The 22,271-nt window shown below is 36.2% G+C and overlaps 1 protein-coding gene across 1 annotated transcript in view; it reads left to right on the plus strand.

Moving 5' to 3' along the window:
• Kctd8 (potassium channel tetramerization domain containing 8) overlaps positions 1-5,658 on the plus strand; it is a 216,444-nt gene extending 210,786 nt beyond the window's left edge. Inside the window, exon 2 of the mRNA XM_041671461.1 lies at positions 4,286-5,658. Coding sequence (XP_041527395.1) covers positions 4,286-4,746 — 461 coding nt within the window. The 3' untranslated portion in view covers positions 4,747-5,658. The remainder of the gene's footprint in view (positions 1-4,285) is intronic.
• The last annotated feature ends 16,613 nt before the right edge of the window (positions 5,659-22,271 follow it).

The raw sequence follows: 22,271 nt of genomic DNA on the forward strand, positions 1-22,271 counted from the left end.
GGCCCTTGTAGGAGCATGGTCAGCTCAAATGGCATGACTTTATTTAAAATTATATGTAATTTTAGGTAAATATAAAATAATATGACTCCTTGAGATTTTATCAAACAATATCAATGCTTCTTTTTTTCTGTCTCTTCAGTCATAAAGGTGATGACTCCCATAAAGATAGAAGAGATACAGAAATGACTTCATTTTCAATAACACCCATTACCTGATCTTCATTTAAATAGTCTTTTACTTGAATATGAATGCCTCTTCTGTGTGAAGTTTCAATTCAGAGTGGGAATTTCAATAATTAATTAAAAACACTTCCTGTTTGTTAGTTTAATTCAAACCATACCACAGTTTTCCACATCTATACATGTGTTATTTAAGCTTGAGTTACACATGTACTTGTCCACTCTGCAAATTAAGAATAACTGATATCAGAATGATTGCCAGGGATCAGGTGAACTTTACAGTCTCCTCTAAGCAATTATTTGGTGTGTATAGATATTTAACAAAGTTTTGTGGAATCATGAACCTTTGTTTTTCTCTTCTTTAACTCAACTACTTAACTAAGACAGGCTGCTCTCTAAGAACCATATAACCATTTATACGGAGTTGAGTTTAGCACCTTTAGCAGGTAATTTCCCTTCTTGGAATTACACTCACTGCAGAAAAAAATGTAAATATCCAGTCTTTTTGATCATCACTATGCAGGTAAAGAGATTAAATTACAATTTGTAAGGTGAGCGGTAGTATACAGACTTCATTTCGAAACACTTCAGCATTAAAAATAAATCTGCTGTGAGTTCGAGGCCAGCCTGGTCTACAAGAGCTAGTTCCAGGACAGGAACCAAAAGCTACGGAGAAACCCTGTCTCGAAAAATCAAAAAAAAAAAAAAAAAAAAAAAATAAATAAATCTGCTATGGTCTTATAACTGAGCATAGCCACATTACTTCACAGAGCTCACATAGCCTGCTGACAGATACAAGAACTGACATTTAATTTCTCTACCACTTCCCAAATGGCTGAGAAAGTTATCATTTTCTTCCTTTTTATTGCAATATAAAAAAGTTTAATAAAATCCATCAAAAGCCTTATTTTCTTGAAATCAACAAATTTTGGGGCTATTGTGATATCCTCCAGTCTATTTTACTTGATGTAACAACTATTATTATTGTGTGTACGTGTTACTATTATTTTTGTGGTGCCAGTTGTCAAACATGATTTTCCTAAGCAAACAATTTCCCATAAGAACATATCTAGTTCAAAATTCCTTTGAATGAACTCTTTGGGAAAACATGATAGAGACTTTATTTTCTTTTTCAAGAAATCCCTTCTTGGAAATAAATGTTTAGTACTTAAATTAAAATCTTAATTACAGATGAATTTGATCTATGAACTAATAATAGCTTACCTAAATAGAAATTTAAAAGTTACAAATTGCTTACACATATATGACCCCCTCATTTAAATTTTGCCATAGCCATTCGTGCAGATATTGCCATTTTAATTTAATTTCAACAGACAAACTAAAAGTTTAGGAACAAAGAAGCTAAATCTAAACCCTATTCATCTGCACATAGTTAGTATGTGCAGAGCCATAATTAGAATGAAAGTATTTGAATTCCTCAGTCCATAAGGCTAATTTGCAAATAAACAGGATACCTCATTTCCATGGTCAATAGCTCAGGGTTACATAGTCTAAGAAAAATAATTAACATTTGAGCATACCAGAATCAATCAAAATACCCCATATATATTGATCCCTTGAAAAAAGTTTTAAAAGTTTAAACATAAGGAAATTCATTCTCCCAAATTTAAAAATGTATCCAGAGAAGCCAAATTTTGTACATTGTTGAACTAGATTTTAAACCCACACTGAACATACTTTGAAACCTTAACATTCTCTTGTCTGTGTTTGAAGATTAAGAATATGTATAATGAAATATATAATAAGTTGATTTTTTTCTTCCAGGACTAAGTTTCATTGAGCTTATGGCAAGTTGTACTTGTACTTTGTTATTCTATAAGTATACAGTAGAAATTGAAATTATTTTTCCCTTTTAGCGACTAATTTATATTCATGGTAAAATATAGAGGAAAAACTGCTGGTTCCTTTCCCAGCTAACCAGGCCTGAATAATAACACAGAAACTATATAAATTACACAACTGTTCAGCCAATATCTGTCAAATTTCTAGCTAGCTCTTACATCCTGAATTAACGCATTTCTATTAATCTACGTATTGGCATGTGGCTGTGGCTTTCTGGTAAGGATCCATGGTCTGTCTCCTTGGCAGCCACATGGCATTTCCTTGACTCTGCCTCTGTTTTCTCTATATCTCTGTTCGGATTTCCTGCCTGGCTTTACTCTACTAAGCCATTGGTCGAAACAGTTTTTTTGATAACCAGTGGTAATAAAACATATTCTTAGCATACAGAGGGGAATCTCACATGAGTAAAATATTCCTTCTTATTCATTTAATCATTCTAACTTAGAAAATTTTATAATAGAAATAAATAAGGGTTTATATTGTTGATGTTTCATTTGGGACTAGGCCCCCACAGTCACTTGTTCTCTGCATTTTCATCAGTTCTGTCTTTGTGTAAAGACCTTCATCTGTTGCAAAGGAAACTTCTTTGATGAGGGGTAAAAGCTACACATGTCTTATTCTCAAACATATTGATAATGCAGTTAAAAATTCTAATTTTCATCATTATTATTTTAAATATTTCAACAGCTTATTTCTAAAGTGGAAAATATTTTAGGTTTTTTTGTTTTTGTTTTTGGTTTGCTTGTTTTGACAGTACTGTGGGATTAGGATCTCCTTTTAACATTTACTGAATGATGTTATGTATCCTATGAAAAGCTAACAGGTTTTGAAAATTGTCATCCTATGTATTCTCAAATAGCAAAGCCATGTATTTTGAAGGAGTACTCTATTTTAACTATTTACAGTCTCCATAATATTAAGACTATAGCAGCTTCATAATTCTCCAAAAAAACCAGATGAAGAATTTGAGAATTACATTTAAATCGACCTCCCACCTGGGCGCTATATAATGTGATTATACTTCTGAGCTGAGCCCACTGAATTGCAAACCTGAGCAATGGCACTTTCCTAATTTGCAGTGGAAAATAAGCTTGCAAAGGACAATAGCTGTGGCTGTGATCGTCAAAAAAGTGATCACAACCTCTAGAGATGCTGAAATAATACTGGGGGAATGTTTGTACACGGCATCTTTTCTTTTTAAACTTTCATTGTTTCTTTGTGGATTTCACATCATGCATTCCAGTTCCATTATCTCCCCATTTCCTCAAATCTGCTTCCTACCCTTGCAACCCCCCATCAAGAACAAATTAAAAAAACAAACTAACAAACAAAAAACCCAAAGAAACAGAATAAAATGGTTGACCAAGTTTTTTGTCCCACCGGTTCCCATAATTGTATAGTCCCAAATAAACACACAGAGGTGTACATTCATTATAAACTGATTGGCCTATTAACCTGGGCTTTTTATTAACTCTTATAACTTATATTCACCCATAATTCTTGTCTGTGTTAGCCATGTGGCTTGGTACCTTTTTCAGTGAGGCAGTCACATTTTACTTGCTGTATCTGGCTTCCTCTCTGTGTCTGGGTGATGATTGCCTTGTTGCCCTGTCTCTACTTCCTGTCTGGTCACCCTGCCTATACCTCTACCTGGCTACTGGCCAATCAGTGTATATTTAAAATACAAGTGACAGGATACAGACCATTGACCCACAGCACAAAACTAAAAAAAGAGGAATCTTGTTCTGAATGCTGTAGTGTGGCCTATTCAGTCACACAGTTTGTCCTTTATTCATTTATGTTTATATTCAAGTGTTCATTGACAAGAGTCATTGGCCTGGCTTGAAGCCTCTGGTTACTGCTAGTCTACCAAAAATGGGATTTTACTGGGGCTGCTTGTTGCCTTGTGTCATGGAGATCCTGCAATTTTGGATTTGTAGGTTTGTCCTCTTCACATGCTCCAGCAAGAGTCAGAAAACAAAGGAACAAAGACCTTCCTTTCGGCATGATGAGAGTCGTGATCTATTGTAAGGTCATTAGGTATAGCCCTAAAAGATTTCCGGTCTAAGTAGTGAATTGGCTTGTAGCATGTTTATATGTTAAAAACCTAAGTGTTGTTATTGAACTTCTCAAATGCAGACTAGAACAACAGTTTTTTTCAGATTGATGTTTTTGTCTTTAAATAGAAAACATGAATTTACTAATTTGATCTTTCTATCCTTCTCCTTACTTGTCTTCTTTAGGACCACCTCAGAAAATAGTATCACCCAAACAAGAACATGATGACAGGAAACACGACAAAGTCGCCGACAAAGGAAGTGAGAGTGGGACTTCCTGCAATGAGCTCTCCACATCCAGCTGTGACAGTCACTCAGAGGCCAGCACTCCACAGGACAACCTGCCCAATGCCCAGCAGGCGGCAGCTCACCAGCCTAACACCTTAACCTTGGATCGACCCTCCAAAAAAGCGCCTGTGCAGTGGATGCCACCACCAGACAAGCGCAGAAACAGTGAACTCTTTCAGTCACTCATCAGCAAGTCCCGAGATACAAATCTCTCCAAAAAGAAGGTCTGTGAGAAGCTAAGTGTGGAGGAAGAAATGAAAAAGTGTATTCAGGATTTCAAAAAGATCCACATTCCAGATTGTTTCCCAGAGCGCAAACGCCAGTGGCAATCTGAACTGCTTCAAAAGTATGGGTTGTAGTAATGGTGATGTTCCTGGCTTGTTTGAATAGCATTCAATGTTTACTACAATGTCACCACCTGACTGTTGGTAGGTGTGATTCTTGCTGCTCTTCCTTTTTGTGAACAGTGGACGTGGGACAGTATTTTCTTTTCATTACTTTTGCTGTTGTTTTTAGAAACATAATTTTAAAATGAAGCCAAGAAATGTGTGTCAAAATGGTATATCTATCTGATTTAAGCCATTTTGTAATAATGAATGTATAATGTGCATGATCAAGAAACTTAGGAATCTTGATTTTTGAACTGTGGTCAACTGGACATGTTTGTCATTCTATAACTCACCAAACAAAAATATCTTCATATCACACCAACTCAGACGACAATGTGGATCAAGCAACATGAAGTAAAATTTTAAGTGATGGTTTTAGAACCCAAATCTACAACTGTTTAAATGTTAATGCAATAAACAAGTATTATTTTTGCATGAACACAATGTTATAAATAAATCATAAGAAATAGGGAAGATCTGTTCGTTGCTATGAAAGAAAAAATGCTAAAAAAAAGCAAAAATTATATATAGTTTCAGGCAAAGTCTATAAATGTAAGCTGTCTAGGAGACTGACTTCCTTTGTTCCAGATCTGTGGTTCTTTTGTGTAGGTGTATGGTGTTTCTGTATGTTAAGATGGTGTAAATATGCCTTATACTGTTATGTTAGGACATCAACATTCATCTATCAATGCTAACCATAATAATTTCTGTGAAATGAGTCTTTTTACATCAGGCTGTGAGAATTGGTACAAAGATGATTTAAAAGATCCTATTATCATGTTAATTGAAATAATTGAGGGAAATGACAAAGCTTTATGTATTTATTAAAAAAAAGAAAATGTGTTAAAATCCCTTAATTTCTACTGACTTTTCTTTAAAGATATTATTTTATCACCCTTAATTTTTACTTAAAACAACATATTGCATGCAGGATGGTTGTTAAAACAGAATGCTGCAAAGATTAAGCATAACTCAAATTGAGTTAGTGAGAAATCCTGGTACCAGTGAGCTGCTTAATAACCTCACGGTCAGCAAGAGAAGAAAGACCTCATTTGATAATGCACTGAAAGTTTATTTTCACTGACAACCAGATTGAAAAGCCTCTGCACAATAAACTGGAAGTTATCTCCTACAAAGCAAGAGACAAAAATGTCAACTGTGTGCCGCGGAAAGGTCACTCTTGATGAGAAGTGTGTTCCACCCAGGTATGTGGAAACAGGCATTTACTGATCAAAAGCCACACAATTACGCTTTCAACTCTTCAGAGAGAGAAATACAAAATACCATGAAGTTGAACTAAAGAAAATGAGCTAGGAGAGGTAAAAATATCCTCAAGAATGAATTAAAGTTTCTTTGCAGGGACTTAGGAAGGAAGGGTGTGGCACTTGGGTGTCTTCTCTTCCAGCTTACAGAGGATATGAGCAACATCCTTGAAAGTTTAAATAATGATGTTCATATCAGGATTTTTTTTTATTTTTCATATTATTATTATTATATAAAATGCCATCTACCCAAGGCTATAAAAGTTATCTATGACATAGGGCTAACCTTCAATTAACTATCTGGTGTAATTGGAGCTTTTCTTTTGTCCTGACTCCTCAGGCTCAAATAAGCACACAAAGGCTTATATTAATTAGAGAATACTCAGCCTATAGCTCAGACTTATTATTAATTAGCTCTTACAACTTAAATTTATTTAAATTATTAAATTTATTACAACTTAAATATCTATAATCTACATTTGGCCACGTGGTTTCATAACTTTACCTGTTCTCTAGCACATCTTGTTTCTCTGGCACCTGGCTTGCATCCCCCTCTGACTCCACCCTTCTCCTCCTGTAATTTTAGTTTAGCTTTCTGGCTTGGCCTTATTCCAACTCTCTATAAGACAAAGTCTCATAAACTGTGCTATGTTGGGCCGCTGTATGCCATGGGCCGCCTTTTTGGGGTGACTTCTGCTGTGGTCCTAGCCATGGCAGGTTGGAACATTCCTGGGTAGGAGCATGAGGATTTGAAATGTTAGGTAGGAGAAATGTGATAAGAAAGAATTACAGAGACATAGGATACTACCAGGAGGGCATCTTAGTGAATACTAAATGCTGAATTTCTCTTCTGAGTTCTGAGTTCACTAGTGTTTAATTTTCCATACAGTTTTATGCCCCAATACAAAAAGAGGGAGAAAGGCAAAAAGCTTCTTTAACATGATACAAAGAACATCTGAACTGTTACTTGCTTCAGTACTTTGAAACATCAAGCAATTTATTCATGAGAGAAGCATTCTTTTTTTCAGACAATGAGCCCACTCTAGACCGAGTATTCTGAAGGCAGCCATTACCTAGGTCAAACCTCCTAATTCAGTATAAGGAGAAGTATGATTGAATCTCTGACCTTTGGTCAGGGTGGAGTGGATACACCTCTATCTTAATAATGAAAACAGCAAGTAACCACACCTTAGGTCAGGATGTGTAGCCACCTTGGTTGTTAACAACTTTCAGTAACCTCAATCTCTCTGACCTTCAGACAAGGTGAAATAGGCTCAGATGGAACTCCACAACAAAGCAGCTTCTTTATTAACCAATGAGAGTAAAACATATTCACAGAGTAATAAGAATTATCCTATGACAATCTGGCTTTGGAAAAATATCTTCTCTACATATGATTTTGAGAACATGGCAGTCCCAGTATGGTGTGATGTATATGCAAAACTCTGGTCAGGTGATAGTGCCTGACAGGATGCCAGGCTTCCAATTCCATAGCTACCACTCTTGGTTTATGTAGCTGATGGATAATGAAAGGGCAAAAATGTCCTCAGAAGGATTTCAGAGGCTTGGGGAGGTAGCTCAGCAGATAAAGAACTGTTCAGCAAATGTGATGACTGGAGTTCAGGACTCTGGCACCTAGGATGGAGCAAGCTAGCTGGTTAGAAAATCTGAATCCAGTGCCCATGTGTTGTAGAGTACTTCCCACTTTCTCTTCTACCAGGTTCAGTGTGTTCAGACTGATATTGAGGTCTTTAATCCATTTGGACTTGAGTTTTGTGCATGGTGATAGATATGGATCTATTTTCATTCTTCTACAGATTGACATCCAGTTATGCCAGCACAATTTGTTGAAGATGCTCTCTTTTTTCCATTGTATACTTTTAGCTCCTTTGTCGAAAATCAGGTGTTCATAGGTTTGTGGGTTAAAGTCAGGGTCTTCTATTCTATTCCATTGGTCGACTTCTCTGTTTTTATGCCAATACCAAGCTGTTTTCAATACTGTAGCTCTGTAATAGAGTTTGAAGTCAGGGATGGTAATGCCTCCAGACGATCCTTTATTGTATAATATTGTTTTGGCTATCCTGGGTTTTTTGTTTTTCCATATAAAGTTGATCAGAAATCTTTAATAAATAAATAAAGAAAGAAAGAAAAGAAAAAAATAAATATATAAAAAAGGAAATCTGAATCCAAAATGTCTGGGCTCAAGTGAAAGGCCTCATCAATATATAAGGTGGAAAGTGATGAGGGTGATACTTAAAGCAACCTCTGGCTTCCATATGCACATGCACCACTCACATACCTACACATGCACAGACACCACACACACACACACACACACACACACACACACACAATCACATTGAGAAGATTTCTAGGATACAATTTGCATAAATGCATTGCTATCCATCACTGATCTGGAAAGAAAACAACAAAAAATGGTAAATCTCTAAAATTAAGAAACCATCACTATCAAGGAGTGACTTTAGAATACATAGGGACAAGCAATGGAATAAGAACTATAACCTCTAAGTAATCACACTCACTTCCAAAGACAGAACCCAAGCAAAGAAGGAAGGGGATATTACTTCCCCATTTCCTTCCACATTCTAATTTCCTGCCAGTACCTTCTATATTCTAATCTAAGTACAAGCCAGCTGCAAAGAAACCTAGACACATAATGTCCACAGTGATCACCTAAGAGATGAAACCCAGAAACAAATGGTAAGGACTATGTCTGAAAGCTACCCTGAACCCTTTGTGTGTTTCCTAATGAACCAGTTCAAGTAGAATTATAATTGGCAGAATTCAGTAAGAGTTCCATTTCTGATCCACTCATCTCTGCCTCCTTAAAGGGTGGTGCACATAAGTCTATATTTCTTCTTGTCAATCTAGTATAAAAGTTTTTAACTATGGGCAGGAAGCTACTACATCTTGTTTTTGAACTGGATTGACATGTCAGCCAAGCATTCACAAGTACCAGATACCAGCTCTTTCCTTTACAAAGAAGATTAGAGCTTGATTCCCCTAAACTATCTTTCTGTCAATGGAGGCTAGAACTTGGCTGGCCTCAAGTAGCTATCAAGGGAAGTAACTACATCAAGGACTAGTTTGTTGAGAGGAAAAGGTGACATAAGTATCAGAGGTAAGATGGACTGAAATTGGTCTATATTGCTTTCTTTCTAAACGAGCAGAATGTGACACTGATATCCCCCTCCACACATACACAACTGCAGAACCTGGAAACAGCTACTGAAGTTGATGATTTTTTTTCTCAACATATGCTTTTCTTCTGTTGAATTTGTGGTAGACATGTTACTTGTAGCCTTCAGTGAAACACAGCACCAAAGAGAAATAAACAAAGTCAATAGTGAGGATTATTTTTCTAGAAGAGAACTTAGACTAGGTCTTCAGTTTAGTTTAGATAAGATCTGTATTTCTTCTCTAACTGTAAAAGGCTACAAGAAGACAGTCTAGGAATAATAAAGACACAGGAAATACCATGGTTTTCAGTTTTCTTTTTATCTCATATTCAGAGACTGGGTGCTAAAGATGCTGGCAAAATGGAATCTATGTAATTTACAGACAAAAGAAGCTCTCCCTGACACTTGTCAGTCTCTGGGCAAAGACTAAGAAAGGGATATAAAACATAAAATATAATAACTGCACTTCCACACCAGATTGGGCAGGTATTGAGTGTGTGTATATGGTGTGTGTGTGTCTTGTGTATGTGTGCTTGCCTATGTATATGTGCTACTCAAGTTAGCAACTCAAACAACCATATTTGAAATCAAACTTTTAACATAAAAGGTACAAAGAGATGCTAATAGAAATATACTAATTTCATACATACATTCTTAGGAATGCTAAAATATTTTTATACTACATGGAAAGTAATCAATCGAACAAATAAATTAGAACTTAGCTCAACAAAATATTTTTTGGATAAACTATTCCTTGATGTTTTAAATCGCAAAAACATGTTGCTGAGAGCAGAATAATTAATAGTTGATTCTATTATCATTTTCATCATTTCTCTTTACTTTCTACAGTTATGGCAGATTGGATCTCTCCCATCAGTTTGTTATTCCTGGTGTTTTAAGGCAGAAGAAAGACTAAAAATTAGGAAGAGTTAATCCAAGAGACCATAAAATACCTATCCCAGCTAGAACGACAAGTTCAAGTTCAGACCCTTATCATTTCCCTTAAGCAGCAATAACTACTACATTGACCTCTGCATTTAATGTTGCCTCTGCCAGACCATGTTTCCTTCAACTAGAGATGTGTCATTTCATTTTTCTCTTCTCTTCTCTTCTCTTCTCTTCTCTTCTCTTCTCTTCTCTTCTCTCCTCTCCTCTCCTCTCCTTCCCTTCCATTCCCTTCTCTTTTCCTTCCTTCCATCCTTTCTTCCTTCCTTTCATCCTTCCCTCCTTTCTTCGCTTTCTTCCTCAACATTTTAAAAATTGAAAGTACATTTTTTTCATACAATATGTTCTGAGCATGGTTTCTGTCCTTGTCACTTCTCAGATCTTTCCCACCCCATGCCCCTCCAACTCCATGACATTCTTTACTCTCTCCTTAGACAGCAAGCAGGCAGGCTTGGTGGTAGTAGTGCAGGTCCTTATTTCTAGCACTTGGGGCAAAGGCAGGTGTATTTCTGAGTTCTAGGCCAGGTTGGTCTACAGAGTAAGTTCCAGTACAGAGAAACACTGTCTCAAAAAAAGAAAAAAAATATAAATAAATCAATAAAGTAAGGAAGAAGAAAGAAAAAGCACACAAAATATAGTCTCTCTCTTTCTCTCTCTCTCACACACATACACACAAACACACACACATTAAAACACAAAATAGGAAAAAATAATATTAAAGCAAGTTACCATGAGATAAAAATATACCAAAACAGGACATTTGAGACAAAAAGAAATCTCAAAAACATAAAAAAGATACCTTTGAGTTTAGGTATAGTGACTATCTGATGAGAATATGGGGCCTGCCCTTAATGTGGTTTACATTACATATTAAGTAAGATACCATTGGAGAAAACTAATTTTTCCCTTGTGTGTAGTTTTCAACTAGAGATAACTTCTTTGTTAGGGATGGGAACTTATGTCAACTTCCTCACTCAGTGCCAGGACAACATCTGCCTTTGGCCTATGAAGCCCCTTGCATGCTGCCACTATCTCTATGAATACATATATGAATCATCCTTGTTGTATCTGGAAGACACTGTTTTCTTTGGCATTAACTATCCTCTATGGATCCCATTTACTGCAGGAGGAAGCTTCTCTAAGGATGACTGAGCATGACCCTGAAGATGTATTTCTATATCATACCTTTTTGAATTTCTTTCTCCTGATTAAAATCTTCATTTCACTGGCTATTGGGGAAAACAATGACAAATTTCTTTACTGAAAGCACTCATTCTTTTTCTTCTCTTCTTTGTTTGGTCTTAGTGCTATGTATCCATGTGTTCACCTGAAGAACACACAAAAAACATTCAAATCGTTCTTAACATTTTTCTGGCTCTTTCTAAATACTTGAAAGTCCCAAAAGAAGTTTAATACTTTCTTCTTTGTGTCCCTGATGTATATTCCCCTATGTCCCCCTCAGCAAGGAGAAAGATTCCTAGGTAAACTTCTTACCAATGGTAGGAAGAAAAATAGAAAGAGAGAGAGAAAGAGATGTGAGAAATAGAGTGTATCCCTTTTCTAACAACTCTGGGTTTTTTTTCCTTGATTTATCTTCAAGTTACAACATGCAATAGCAACAGCATGTCATCCTTTTGTATATTCAAGGACTGAAGCCCAAGCTTGGGTGAAAATTGGAATTAGAAAGACAACAGCTCAATCTCCAGATGACACCAGTAGTATTTAGCCTGACAGGGATAGCTTTGCTTAAATGTGCTTATGTAAGAAATAAGAGGAGGCAAATCTGTGTTAATTAACCAGTTATTTTTTTATTTTAGTATATATTTTCTTTTTTTTATTAAAAATTTCTGCCTCCTCCCCGCCTCCCTTTTCCCTCCCCCTTCCCCCTCCCCTTCCCCCCACTCCCCACGCCCAACCCCCCTCCCCCTCCCTCTCCAGTCCAAAGAGCAGTCAGGGTTCCCTGCCCTGCGGGAAGTCCAAGGTCCTCCCCCCTCTATCCAGGTCTAGGAAGGTGAACATCCAAACAGGCTAGGCTCCCACAAAGCCAGTACATGCAGTAGGATCAAAACCCAGTGCCATTGTCCTTGGCTTCTCATCATGCCTCATTGTCTGCCATGCTCAGAGATTCCGCTTTAATCCCATGCTTTTTCAGTCCCAGTCCAGCTGGTTTTGGTGAGCTCCCAATAGATCAGCCCCACTGTCTCAGTGGGTGGGTGCCCCCCTCATGGTCTTGACTTCCTTGCACATGTTCTCCCTCCTTCTGGCGATGGATGGAGATGGAGACAGAGACTCACATTGGAGCAATGGACTGAGCTCCCAAGGTTAACCAGTTGTTTTTAAAAGTATTATCTATCTTTACCATTCCTTGTCTTAAAGAAACAATAACTTTGAAAAGCTAAATCTGCTACTCAGTATTGTTTCTTTTTTCTTCATAATACCCATCTCTCATACTTGATTTCTTGGAACAGGTATCATACTGTATGCAATAAAAGTTTTCCCAGTTCTAGAATCATTCTTTAACAGATATTCAGAACAATGTCTGGTACTGTTCAATTTTTTTCAAACTAATTATAGAAAAACCTTACTTTCCCATGATAGTAGTTCTTTATTGTGACTTCCCCACTCTATGTCTGTTGCAAGGAGGGCAGGCTTGTTTGTCCTGGCTGCCTGGCTAGGAAATAACCACACAGAAACTGTACTAATTAAATCACTGTTTGGCCAATTAGCTCTAGCTTCTTATTGGCTAATTCTTACATCTTAATTTAAACCATTTCTATTAATCTGTGCATCACCACGAGGTCATGGCCTACCAGCAAAAGTTCAGCACATCTGTCTCCAGCAGTCGCTTCATGGAGTGCCCTAAGTCCACTCTTCTTTCTCCCAGCATTCAGTCCACTTCCCCCCCTCCACCTACCTATCAACAGGCCCTATTAACAGGCCAAGGCAGTTTTCTTTATTCATTAACCAAAAATAGCAACACACAAACAGAAAGACGTCCCACACCGTATGTCTAAAATCATTGCTATAAGATACCAGGATTTTGTTCTATAGTTGCACAGAACAGCATACATGACATCTGATATTTTTTAAAATTCATTTTTTTTATTGAGAAAAGGAGAAAAAAAAACAAACAAGTTTCCACCTCCTCCCAGCCTCTCATTTCCCTCCCCCTCCTCCCACCCTTCCCCCCTCCTCCCACCCTTCTCCCCCTCCCCCCACTCCTCTCCCCCTCCCTCTCCAATCCAAAGAGTAGTCTGGGTTCCCTGCCCTGTGGTAAGTCCTAGGTCCTCCCCCCTCCGTCCATATCTAGGAAGGTGAACATCCTAAGAATAGTTTGGGGACCAGCAAGATAGATCAGCAGGTAAAAGCACTTGCTGTCAAGCCCAACAAACTAACTGAGCTAGATGCTTGAGACTCACAGAGTGAAAGAAGACAGTTGCAGTCAGAGTCCCATACAAATGCTATGGCACATGCAGACACCTTCCACATAAATGTGATCAAATGTAATTATATATATATATATATATATATATATATATATATATATTACTATCAATTACTTGATAATGCTTGTTATTCATCAAATAGCAAACACTTGAATTAAATAAAAAGAGTAAGACTAGTTCAAAGGGTGAGAGACAAAAAATGATGAAGGAAAGATTAAGCAAAATAGCATGAATTTATAAAGTGAAATTTTGGGGAAAATGAATCATCAAACACTACACACTTGATCCGCACTAGGACGTGAATTTTTCATGTGGGCTTCATCTTGGAATTCTGAGTTACAACTGGCAATGAACTATTCATCCCCGTTCTGCTTCAGACAACTAAAACACATGGGTTTCCCTTAATTATGCCTGCCTTTGTGTTCTAGTAAATTTTATTTGCTATACAAACTTTCACAAAAATATGCAATCTTAGAGAGGATTCAGAAACTTAGTCAAGCTTCACTGAGTTCTTTTCTGCACCAAAGTAATTCGTAAAAGCAAACACACAAGTCAATGTTGACATTTACATAATTGTTTATGTAAATAATCAGTCTAAGACTCTAACTTATCCATACCAATGTAGTAAAAATTGAATCATGTGATTGCTTATATAAAAATTGTACTAAAACTTCTAGGGAAGGCTATTGTCTCCAAAGTAGCATATTCCTAACTGTTTGAAGTCATCATCATTATTTTGATTATCTAACAATTGCCATTCAAATTAGATTATATTTCCAGTAGACCAAATATTTTACTGGCTTTTGTTATTATTGAGATGTAATATATTGTTTTGAAGTACAGAGTTACATAAATCAGTGATTATCAGCACATTTTTTCATCATTCTAATATTCAGAACCTCTTTATTACCCTGTGGAGAAACTAATATTATTCATTAATCTGTAACCTAAACATAATATTCAACAATTAATATTGACCTTCCATCTCCATAGATGTGCTTTTTATGGTAACTTCCTATATATATATGAAATATTTATATATATACATACATAAGAAATATATGTACATATATCAATACAGCCATTTTCATGGAGCTTCTTTGATTTCTCAAGTGTTCATGTTTAACTAGGCTGTGTCATAATTCAATAGGAAAGGCACATTATTCATAGAGGTTGAACTGCTCTTGCTTTTCTCCATCCATCGAACATTTGTACTACAGATAAGAGAGTTAGACTGTGCTTTCGAGCCCAGACTAGAGACCAGTAACCACATATATAGTTTGATAAGGTATGGCATAACATTTTCCAGGTGAGAAGGATTACATGCCACATTCTTATCACAGCAGAGCATATGTCAACCACACAACAGACCACATTTATGTTTAAAATCATTTCTACAAGTGGAGCCAACTTATGGAAATGTTCTTCTATTTCTGTTCTGCCACTGTTTTTGAAATTGATAGCATCTGAAGAACTACCAATTAAGAAAGAATACATTTTCTTTACTAGAAAGCCTATTTTTAATGAGTACTATCAAATAAACTCTTGCAGATAAACTGCCCTTCCCACCATGACTATGGAAAAACCATAGTTAAAACTGATCCTAATTGATTTTGATGAAACAAAGTCCCAGGGACAGTCATTTTTCACTCTGTAGTGTGTTTTCCCTTCTTGATTTCCTCATTCTTTGGTTTTATTAAAATCCAATGAATTAGGGATCTTGCAAAATTGAATTGCAGAGGGAAAGATTAAATCAGGGACCATGTGATATGCTGAAAGTCACATTACTCATAGTTGAAAATTTGTACATAGTCGAAAATCTAATGATAATGAAAAACCTGTTGCATGCAACATTTTGTTTTACTGGAGAAAGAACAATACTCATCTGCAAAAAATAATTGGTTTTCATAATTGCTTTCACTATTCCACATTTTCATGCATTTCCTCACTTCCTCAAGGGAGGTCACTGTGTGAAAGTATCTGACTCTAAACCTTCTGCACTAAGAAGTCCCAACCACTTTAAAAAGAGCTCACACCTTGTCTTGATTAAGCCAGCCTGAAATAAAGTGTTTCCTACTTAGGATAGTCATCTTTGTCAACACACTAGTTCCTAGAGGAAATATTTACTGTTCAAAGTTCCGTTAAAAGAAAGATCACTAGTGACCAGAGTAACTTGTCAATGCTGGCATGTAGGTGCTGGCATTGTTCACCTTGACAGAGTGCACACAGCTCCATATGAACTGCCTCTTTCTGGAGAGTGCATGGCTCTGGAGAAATAAAGAAACATAGTCTTTGATAGTGTGAAACGCAATTTTCATGTTCAATAACACATTGATTAATCCTCCTGATCCAGTGAAATTCACCTAATTGGAAGATAGTTCAGCAACATTGAATTTTTTTTTCTCTTAAACCTGAAAAATAAAATGGTGTGAGAAAGCAGTGTTTCTACGGTCTCACAAAATGCTCAGTGTTGACATGTCAGCGTGAAAAGCAGCATCGACGGCTGCACAATATGCTCACAATTAAATTGATCAAATCTCAAGTCAGATTTGTTCAAATAATGTTTTTCACTGGAAATTCCATTCCGTGCTGCCTGGGGATGTGAAGAGTATGAGAGGTACTGTAAACACGCTATTTGATATTCAGCAACCTTGCTTTTAGCCAGTGTCACTGTGCTCCTGAGTAAAGCATGTTCACTCTGGCAAGGAAGCTTACTCATAGAACTGAAAAAAAAAAAAAACAAACAAACAAACCCAACAAGTAGAAGTCTTATTAAATCATTCACTGCTCTAAATATTTGCCAGAGAAACCCTTCAATTGTTGGCCTATTTGCTTATTTCAGTAGAAGGCTTCTACAGTTTCACTCAATTTAGAATGAAAATATGTCATGGGAGAGCAGACAGCTTCTGCCATTAAAGTGGGATGAGATTTGCTTTCACATTTGTTAGTGTGGATCTTTGTGACCTGAAACAGGATTCGTGCTCAGGGCAGCAAGAAGAAAAAGAAAAGTTTCTTATGCTTTAATCACTTCTCTTTCTATTGCATTTATTATTTTTGTGCTAATCATATTTGCAACATGGTATATTTTGCATGTTAAATTATCTGTCCATAGAATATTATAATAACTTGAAAGCTTCCAATGATTATTCAGAGACATGGCATCAACAGCAGAACCCTCCTATGAGGAACTGTCTTTGAATAATAAGTAAGAAATGTTTTCATGAGAATGAACATGTTGCCCCCATGCTTGTACCTAGGAAGCTCTGTATTTTGCACTGTAAGATTACTATACAAATGAGAGTCTGAAAACAAGGTAGAAGGAGTGTACTGGTGAAAGTGTGGCGGCCAGTACAGTCCCTAGAGTGGTAGTAGACTTTCCAGCTCATAGAGAAGACTAAGAATTCTTAGGAATCATGAGAAATCAAAGAAGTTCAGAAACGTGAAAGTCATTGAACAAAACAAAATTCAGAAGAAGGTAAGACTTTATGAGCAGATGGAATTTTATCAGGGTACCTGAAAAAATTACACATCAGAAAATTATATACGTGAAAAATGTGGTTAACATTCAGTGTGGAAGCAAATATAGAATTACAGTATTTTGAAATAGGCAGAACAATTATATATACCATATTTATAACACATATTGTTACAAGGAGGGCCCCTTTGTTCTTTCCGGCCACCCAGCTAGCTTAGCTTCTGAAATAACCATACAGAAATTGTATTAATTAAATTACTGCTTGGCCCATTATCTCTAGCCTCTTACTGGCTAACTTTCACAACTTGATTTAACCCATTTCTATTATTCTGTGTATCACCATGAGGTTGTATCTTATGGGGAAAGATTCAGAATGTCTGACCTGGCGGCTCCATGGCAGCTCTCACCCTGCCTTTCTTCCCAGTATTCAGTTCTGTCTTCTCAGCCTACCTAAGTTCTGCCCTATCAAGCCCAAAGCATTTTTTTATTGATTAACAAATGAAAGCAAGTCATAAACAGAAGGACCTCCTACACAACACATATATAATATATTATGTAATATACAGAATATAATATACTGTATATAATATGTACTTATATCACGTTATTATATATCATATATCTAAAATTTATATATAAATATAAAATATAAAATTATATATAATCTGTGGTATGTATATTTTATATATGGATTCATGTATATATGTCTGAATGTATATATATTTACTAATATACATATATGGCAAGATTTTGCTATGTAGCCTGGATTAGATTGTTATTTTTTATGTAGCTCAGCTTGGCTTTAAAACCTGGGCAATACTCCTGCCTCAGTCTCCCAGAACTGAGATTATAACTACACACAACTACACCAACAAGAATGTACTCTTTTTTTTTGGACATTTTGGTATGTCTATCATAAATGCTTCTCTGAGCTTAGCCTTGCATAACCATGTCATAACCATTATAAGTAAGATAATACTTGGGGTTAGCAAAGAAAGAATTCAATACACCTGGAATCCAGCTCAGTTATGCACTTTTCCTGGAAGACAGTTTTTTTAAATTAATTCTTATTAGGTACAATTGAGATAACATTATAGAAAACACATTATGCAAAGTATTTGATGTTGTATATGAAATTTACCGTTATAAGCAGAAAAAAAAAGACAGAAAGACTAGTAGTGATAAATATGCAGCAAGACATGTGTACAAAGGGAATAAACTATTCCCTAAAGAGATGTCTGTGAAGATTACTAATGATCCATTACACCTTCTGTTGACTATCTCATGTACTTATCAAATGACATGCCTTCAGAAACCCCAAACCAGAAACCTTGTGCAGAAACCATGCTCCTTCCTGGTTTCAACTACCCTGCTGATCTACTTTTCTGTATAACATATCCTGAAAAGTTATAGCTCCTTCTTTCACGACTGTGAGTCCCAAGGAAACTGGCCAGCAAAGATCCACTGCTGTGTTGCATACACTATGTATAACTTATATCTTTGGGATAGAAAAAATATTCATGTACTGTGGTTCAATTGTTTTTATTTAGTTCAAGTAGCCCAGAGGATGTGCACCTTGGATCAGGAAAGCATGACCATGCCATCCATTCATATCTGTGGGCAGTTACAAAGGGGAATCTCAAGACTTGGTTTTCCTTCCCTGCTAGGTTTGTTGCATTAGTCACGGTCACCTCTGTTCATCTGGAAATACTGTTTCGTCCCTCTTTCCTAGCAGTGTATGAGCTTGCCCCACCCCTGGAAGTGTTTGTTTGACATGCTCTAGAACAAAAATTAAGAAACCAGTGTCGCATAGTCATTGTATGAGCTAGGGGTCCAATGCTCGGAGCCTTCCTGATGTTTAGTAAAACTTTTGTCATGTGTTCCTTGCTTAATATTGTTTATTGTTTGTAATTTTATATTTGTTATCTATTCCTATTGTATATAGTTGTGTTGGGTTTGGATCGATCTTGTTTAGACAAAAGGGGGAGATGATGAGGAAACTATCAACTGATAGTTTCAACCAATCACATTTAGTTAGGGTGTGGCCACCAAGAGCCCAGGTAGAAAAACCTGGGGATGCAGATGCACGCTCTCTCTCTCCATGGTGCCTGCCAGACCTATTGGATTTTGAAACTTTCATTCTTATAGTGTAGGTTTTTCCTCTTTAACCATTGAAGTATTCCTGTTACGCTTGAGCTAGCCTGGTTACTTATCATACCGACCTAATTAGCAACACCTTCTAGGGATTCCAAGGTGCTCATTTCATACTGATTTGAATCTTATTTCACTAGAACTTTTGTTTTGATTCAAAGCTGACTATATCTATTACATTTCTACAGTAGTTTATATAATGGAACCACTTATCTACTGTTTTTTATTTCTAAATTGTAGTGTACAGATGTGAGAATAACTATGGCATATATATTATGACAATGTTTGAGTATGCTGTGTCCTGGAGGAATGTAAAGGAGCTATTGACAGATCTAATTACCCTTCAGCTGACTTTGGTTTCCATTTTGGCTTTTTAAAAGTTTAAAAAAATTCTGTTGTTTTTGTATGTATGACATATGATTAATATACTTTCTTTTGAGGGAAGACTTTGCTTCATCACCAATTACTTTATAATTTCAAATAATCTTACAATCAATTGGCTATGTATTGGTCCCCACATAAAGTGAATATTGTAATTAACTTGCTATAATTTTTTCTTGTATTTCTAGTCAAATGGTTTCTATAGGCTTTGTGGGAGCCTAGCCAGTTTGGATGTTCACCTTCCTAGATATGGACGGAGGGGGGAGGACCTAGGACTTAACACAGGGCAGGGAATCCGGACTGCTCTGTGGACTGGAGAGGGAGGGGGAGAGGAGTGGGGGGAGGGGGAGAAGGGTGGGAGGAGGGGGAGAAGGATGGGAGGAGGGGAAGGGAAATGGGAGGCTGGGAGGAGGTGGAAACTTGTTTTTTGTTTATGTTTTTTTTTCTTCTTTTCGCAATAAAAAAAAAGCTTTATAGAATGCTCTGTTTTTTTTTATTTCTCCTGCTATTATAAAATTCCACGACCAAAAAAAAAAAAAAAAAAAAAAAAAACAAAAGCAAAGAAACAGCAACAACAACAACAACAACAAAAAAAAAACAACTTGGGGACAAGGGGTTTTACTTAAATTTACAGCCCCAGATTAGAGTCCATTATTGTTGGTAACGCAAGGCAGGAACTTCAAACAATTCAACATCTCTCATCTAGAGTGAAGAGTATAAAGTATGAATGCAAAGAAAGCATGTGCTCTTGTTTGCTTATGCCCAGTTCAGTTTCTTCAGTTCAGGTTCTCTGACTAGGAATATTTAACACACAGTGTGTTTGACATTCCTACATGAATTAGCCTAGTAAAATAACCCTCCACAGACCATGCTCAGAATCTAATGAATATGGACAATCTCAACTTCTCACTGGGATTTCTTTCAAGGTGATACTAGGTTGTTTCAAGTGGACAATTCAAGCCAAGATCACATTAGCGTTTACTTTGTGCAATAACCATACCACAAGGCTTGAACCATTAGCTAAGGCCAAATGTATCTGAGATCTTTGCATATCATAATTTGAAGAGCATGGAGCTCTGGTGCTACAATGACAACAGCTACACATTCTGGAACTGATGTATAAACTTTTGCAACTAAAAATTCATTCCTATTTCCTCTAAAATGTGAGGCTTTATATTTCTCTTTTGAAATGTAAATAATTTTGGAGGTGATAAAGGAGGTTAGACCATTTCATGACAAGAGTGAGACACTTGGTTCGATTTTCTTTACAGAAGAAAGCACAGTTGGAGTGTGGGAACCTGTACTTTGGTGATGGCAAACTTAAAAAAAAAGAAAGAAGAAAGAAGCCTTAGAGCATGCTTGAGACACTCTACAGTATTTCTGGTACCTATCCAATTCAGTTACCTGTTATCTTTAACTGGGTTTATACCTGGGATCCAATTGAGTTATCAAATCAGGACTTATTTTTTTGTTGTTGTTGTTGTTTATTCCCTTTGTTGTTTATGCTTTAGTTTTGTTTACTACCTAAGGAAACTTGCTTTCAGCCATTCTATTGTTGTTCTTTCTATTGTCTTTTCAGACTTCCTCATAGTATCTCTATTGTAATAAGTGAGTATTTATTAGCTTCTGTTAACCTATTAAGGTGTGCTGAATACAGTCTTGTTCTCTATTGCCCTTCTCCATTTCAGGGCAGATTCAGAAGTTGGATTATTGTGTTAGGTGGGCCTTAAATAACCCAGCTTGACAAGTTGAGGAAGGTTCTTGGACATTTGTCATAGTATAAAGTTTCTTTGAGCTATGAACACATGAACTCAGCAAAATGTTCCTGGGAGTCCAAAAGACTCTAAAGATAAGGCTATTCCTCTTCAAGAAAATAAATTATATATCTACAGAATAGGGCAAAAGAATTAAAACATCATGACACCTGAGCATCTATCAGAATTTTGTGAACTGGAAGATTTACTTTCCTGATGAATTGAGACAATTACTTCTTGGAGTATCGCTATTCATGTCCTAACAATTCTACTTCAGTTTAATTGGTAAAAGACTATAGGAAAATATTAGTAAAAGTATCATTTACAAGATGTAATTATACACAGAGTCACATACACACAAAATACACATACATGCTATTTATATGTAATTTTATCCATTATATATAATTTACAACTTGTAAATCTATACAGTCATTTTTCAGTTACATTAAATTGATTATATATTTACCATGCAACTGCATAAATATGTATATGTTTATTATATATTATAATAATTGATGTCATTACTTATTTTGAGATGGCAATTCATTTTATCATTAATATTTATATAAAATGCATTGAATATGGGCAACCGCATATAACTAACACTATTAAATTTTATTTTGAATCATTATTCCTCTATAATTTGCATCTCAGAGTCAATAACTCTTTTCTCCTCCCTGCCATACCATGCAAGTTTTCTCGTGTCCAAGTGATTTAAAGTAAAATCCTACCTCTCATTATGTTTGGTTTCATATATCCTAACTGGCATAAGTTATTCATTATTCCTTTGACATGTATATTTTGAGAAACCCTTAGAATAGACTACCCATGAGATCATTGGGTTTTCTTATATTATCTTTCATTGTTCAAAACTTGTT

This window comes from Microtus oregoni, unplaced genomic scaffold (genome assembly GCF_018167655.1).
Source record: "Microtus oregoni isolate MIOR12 unplaced genomic scaffold, Mior012 000021F_ref0000039, whole genome shotgun sequence".
Lineage (NCBI taxonomy): Eukaryota > Metazoa > Chordata > Mammalia > Rodentia > Cricetidae > Microtus > Microtus oregoni.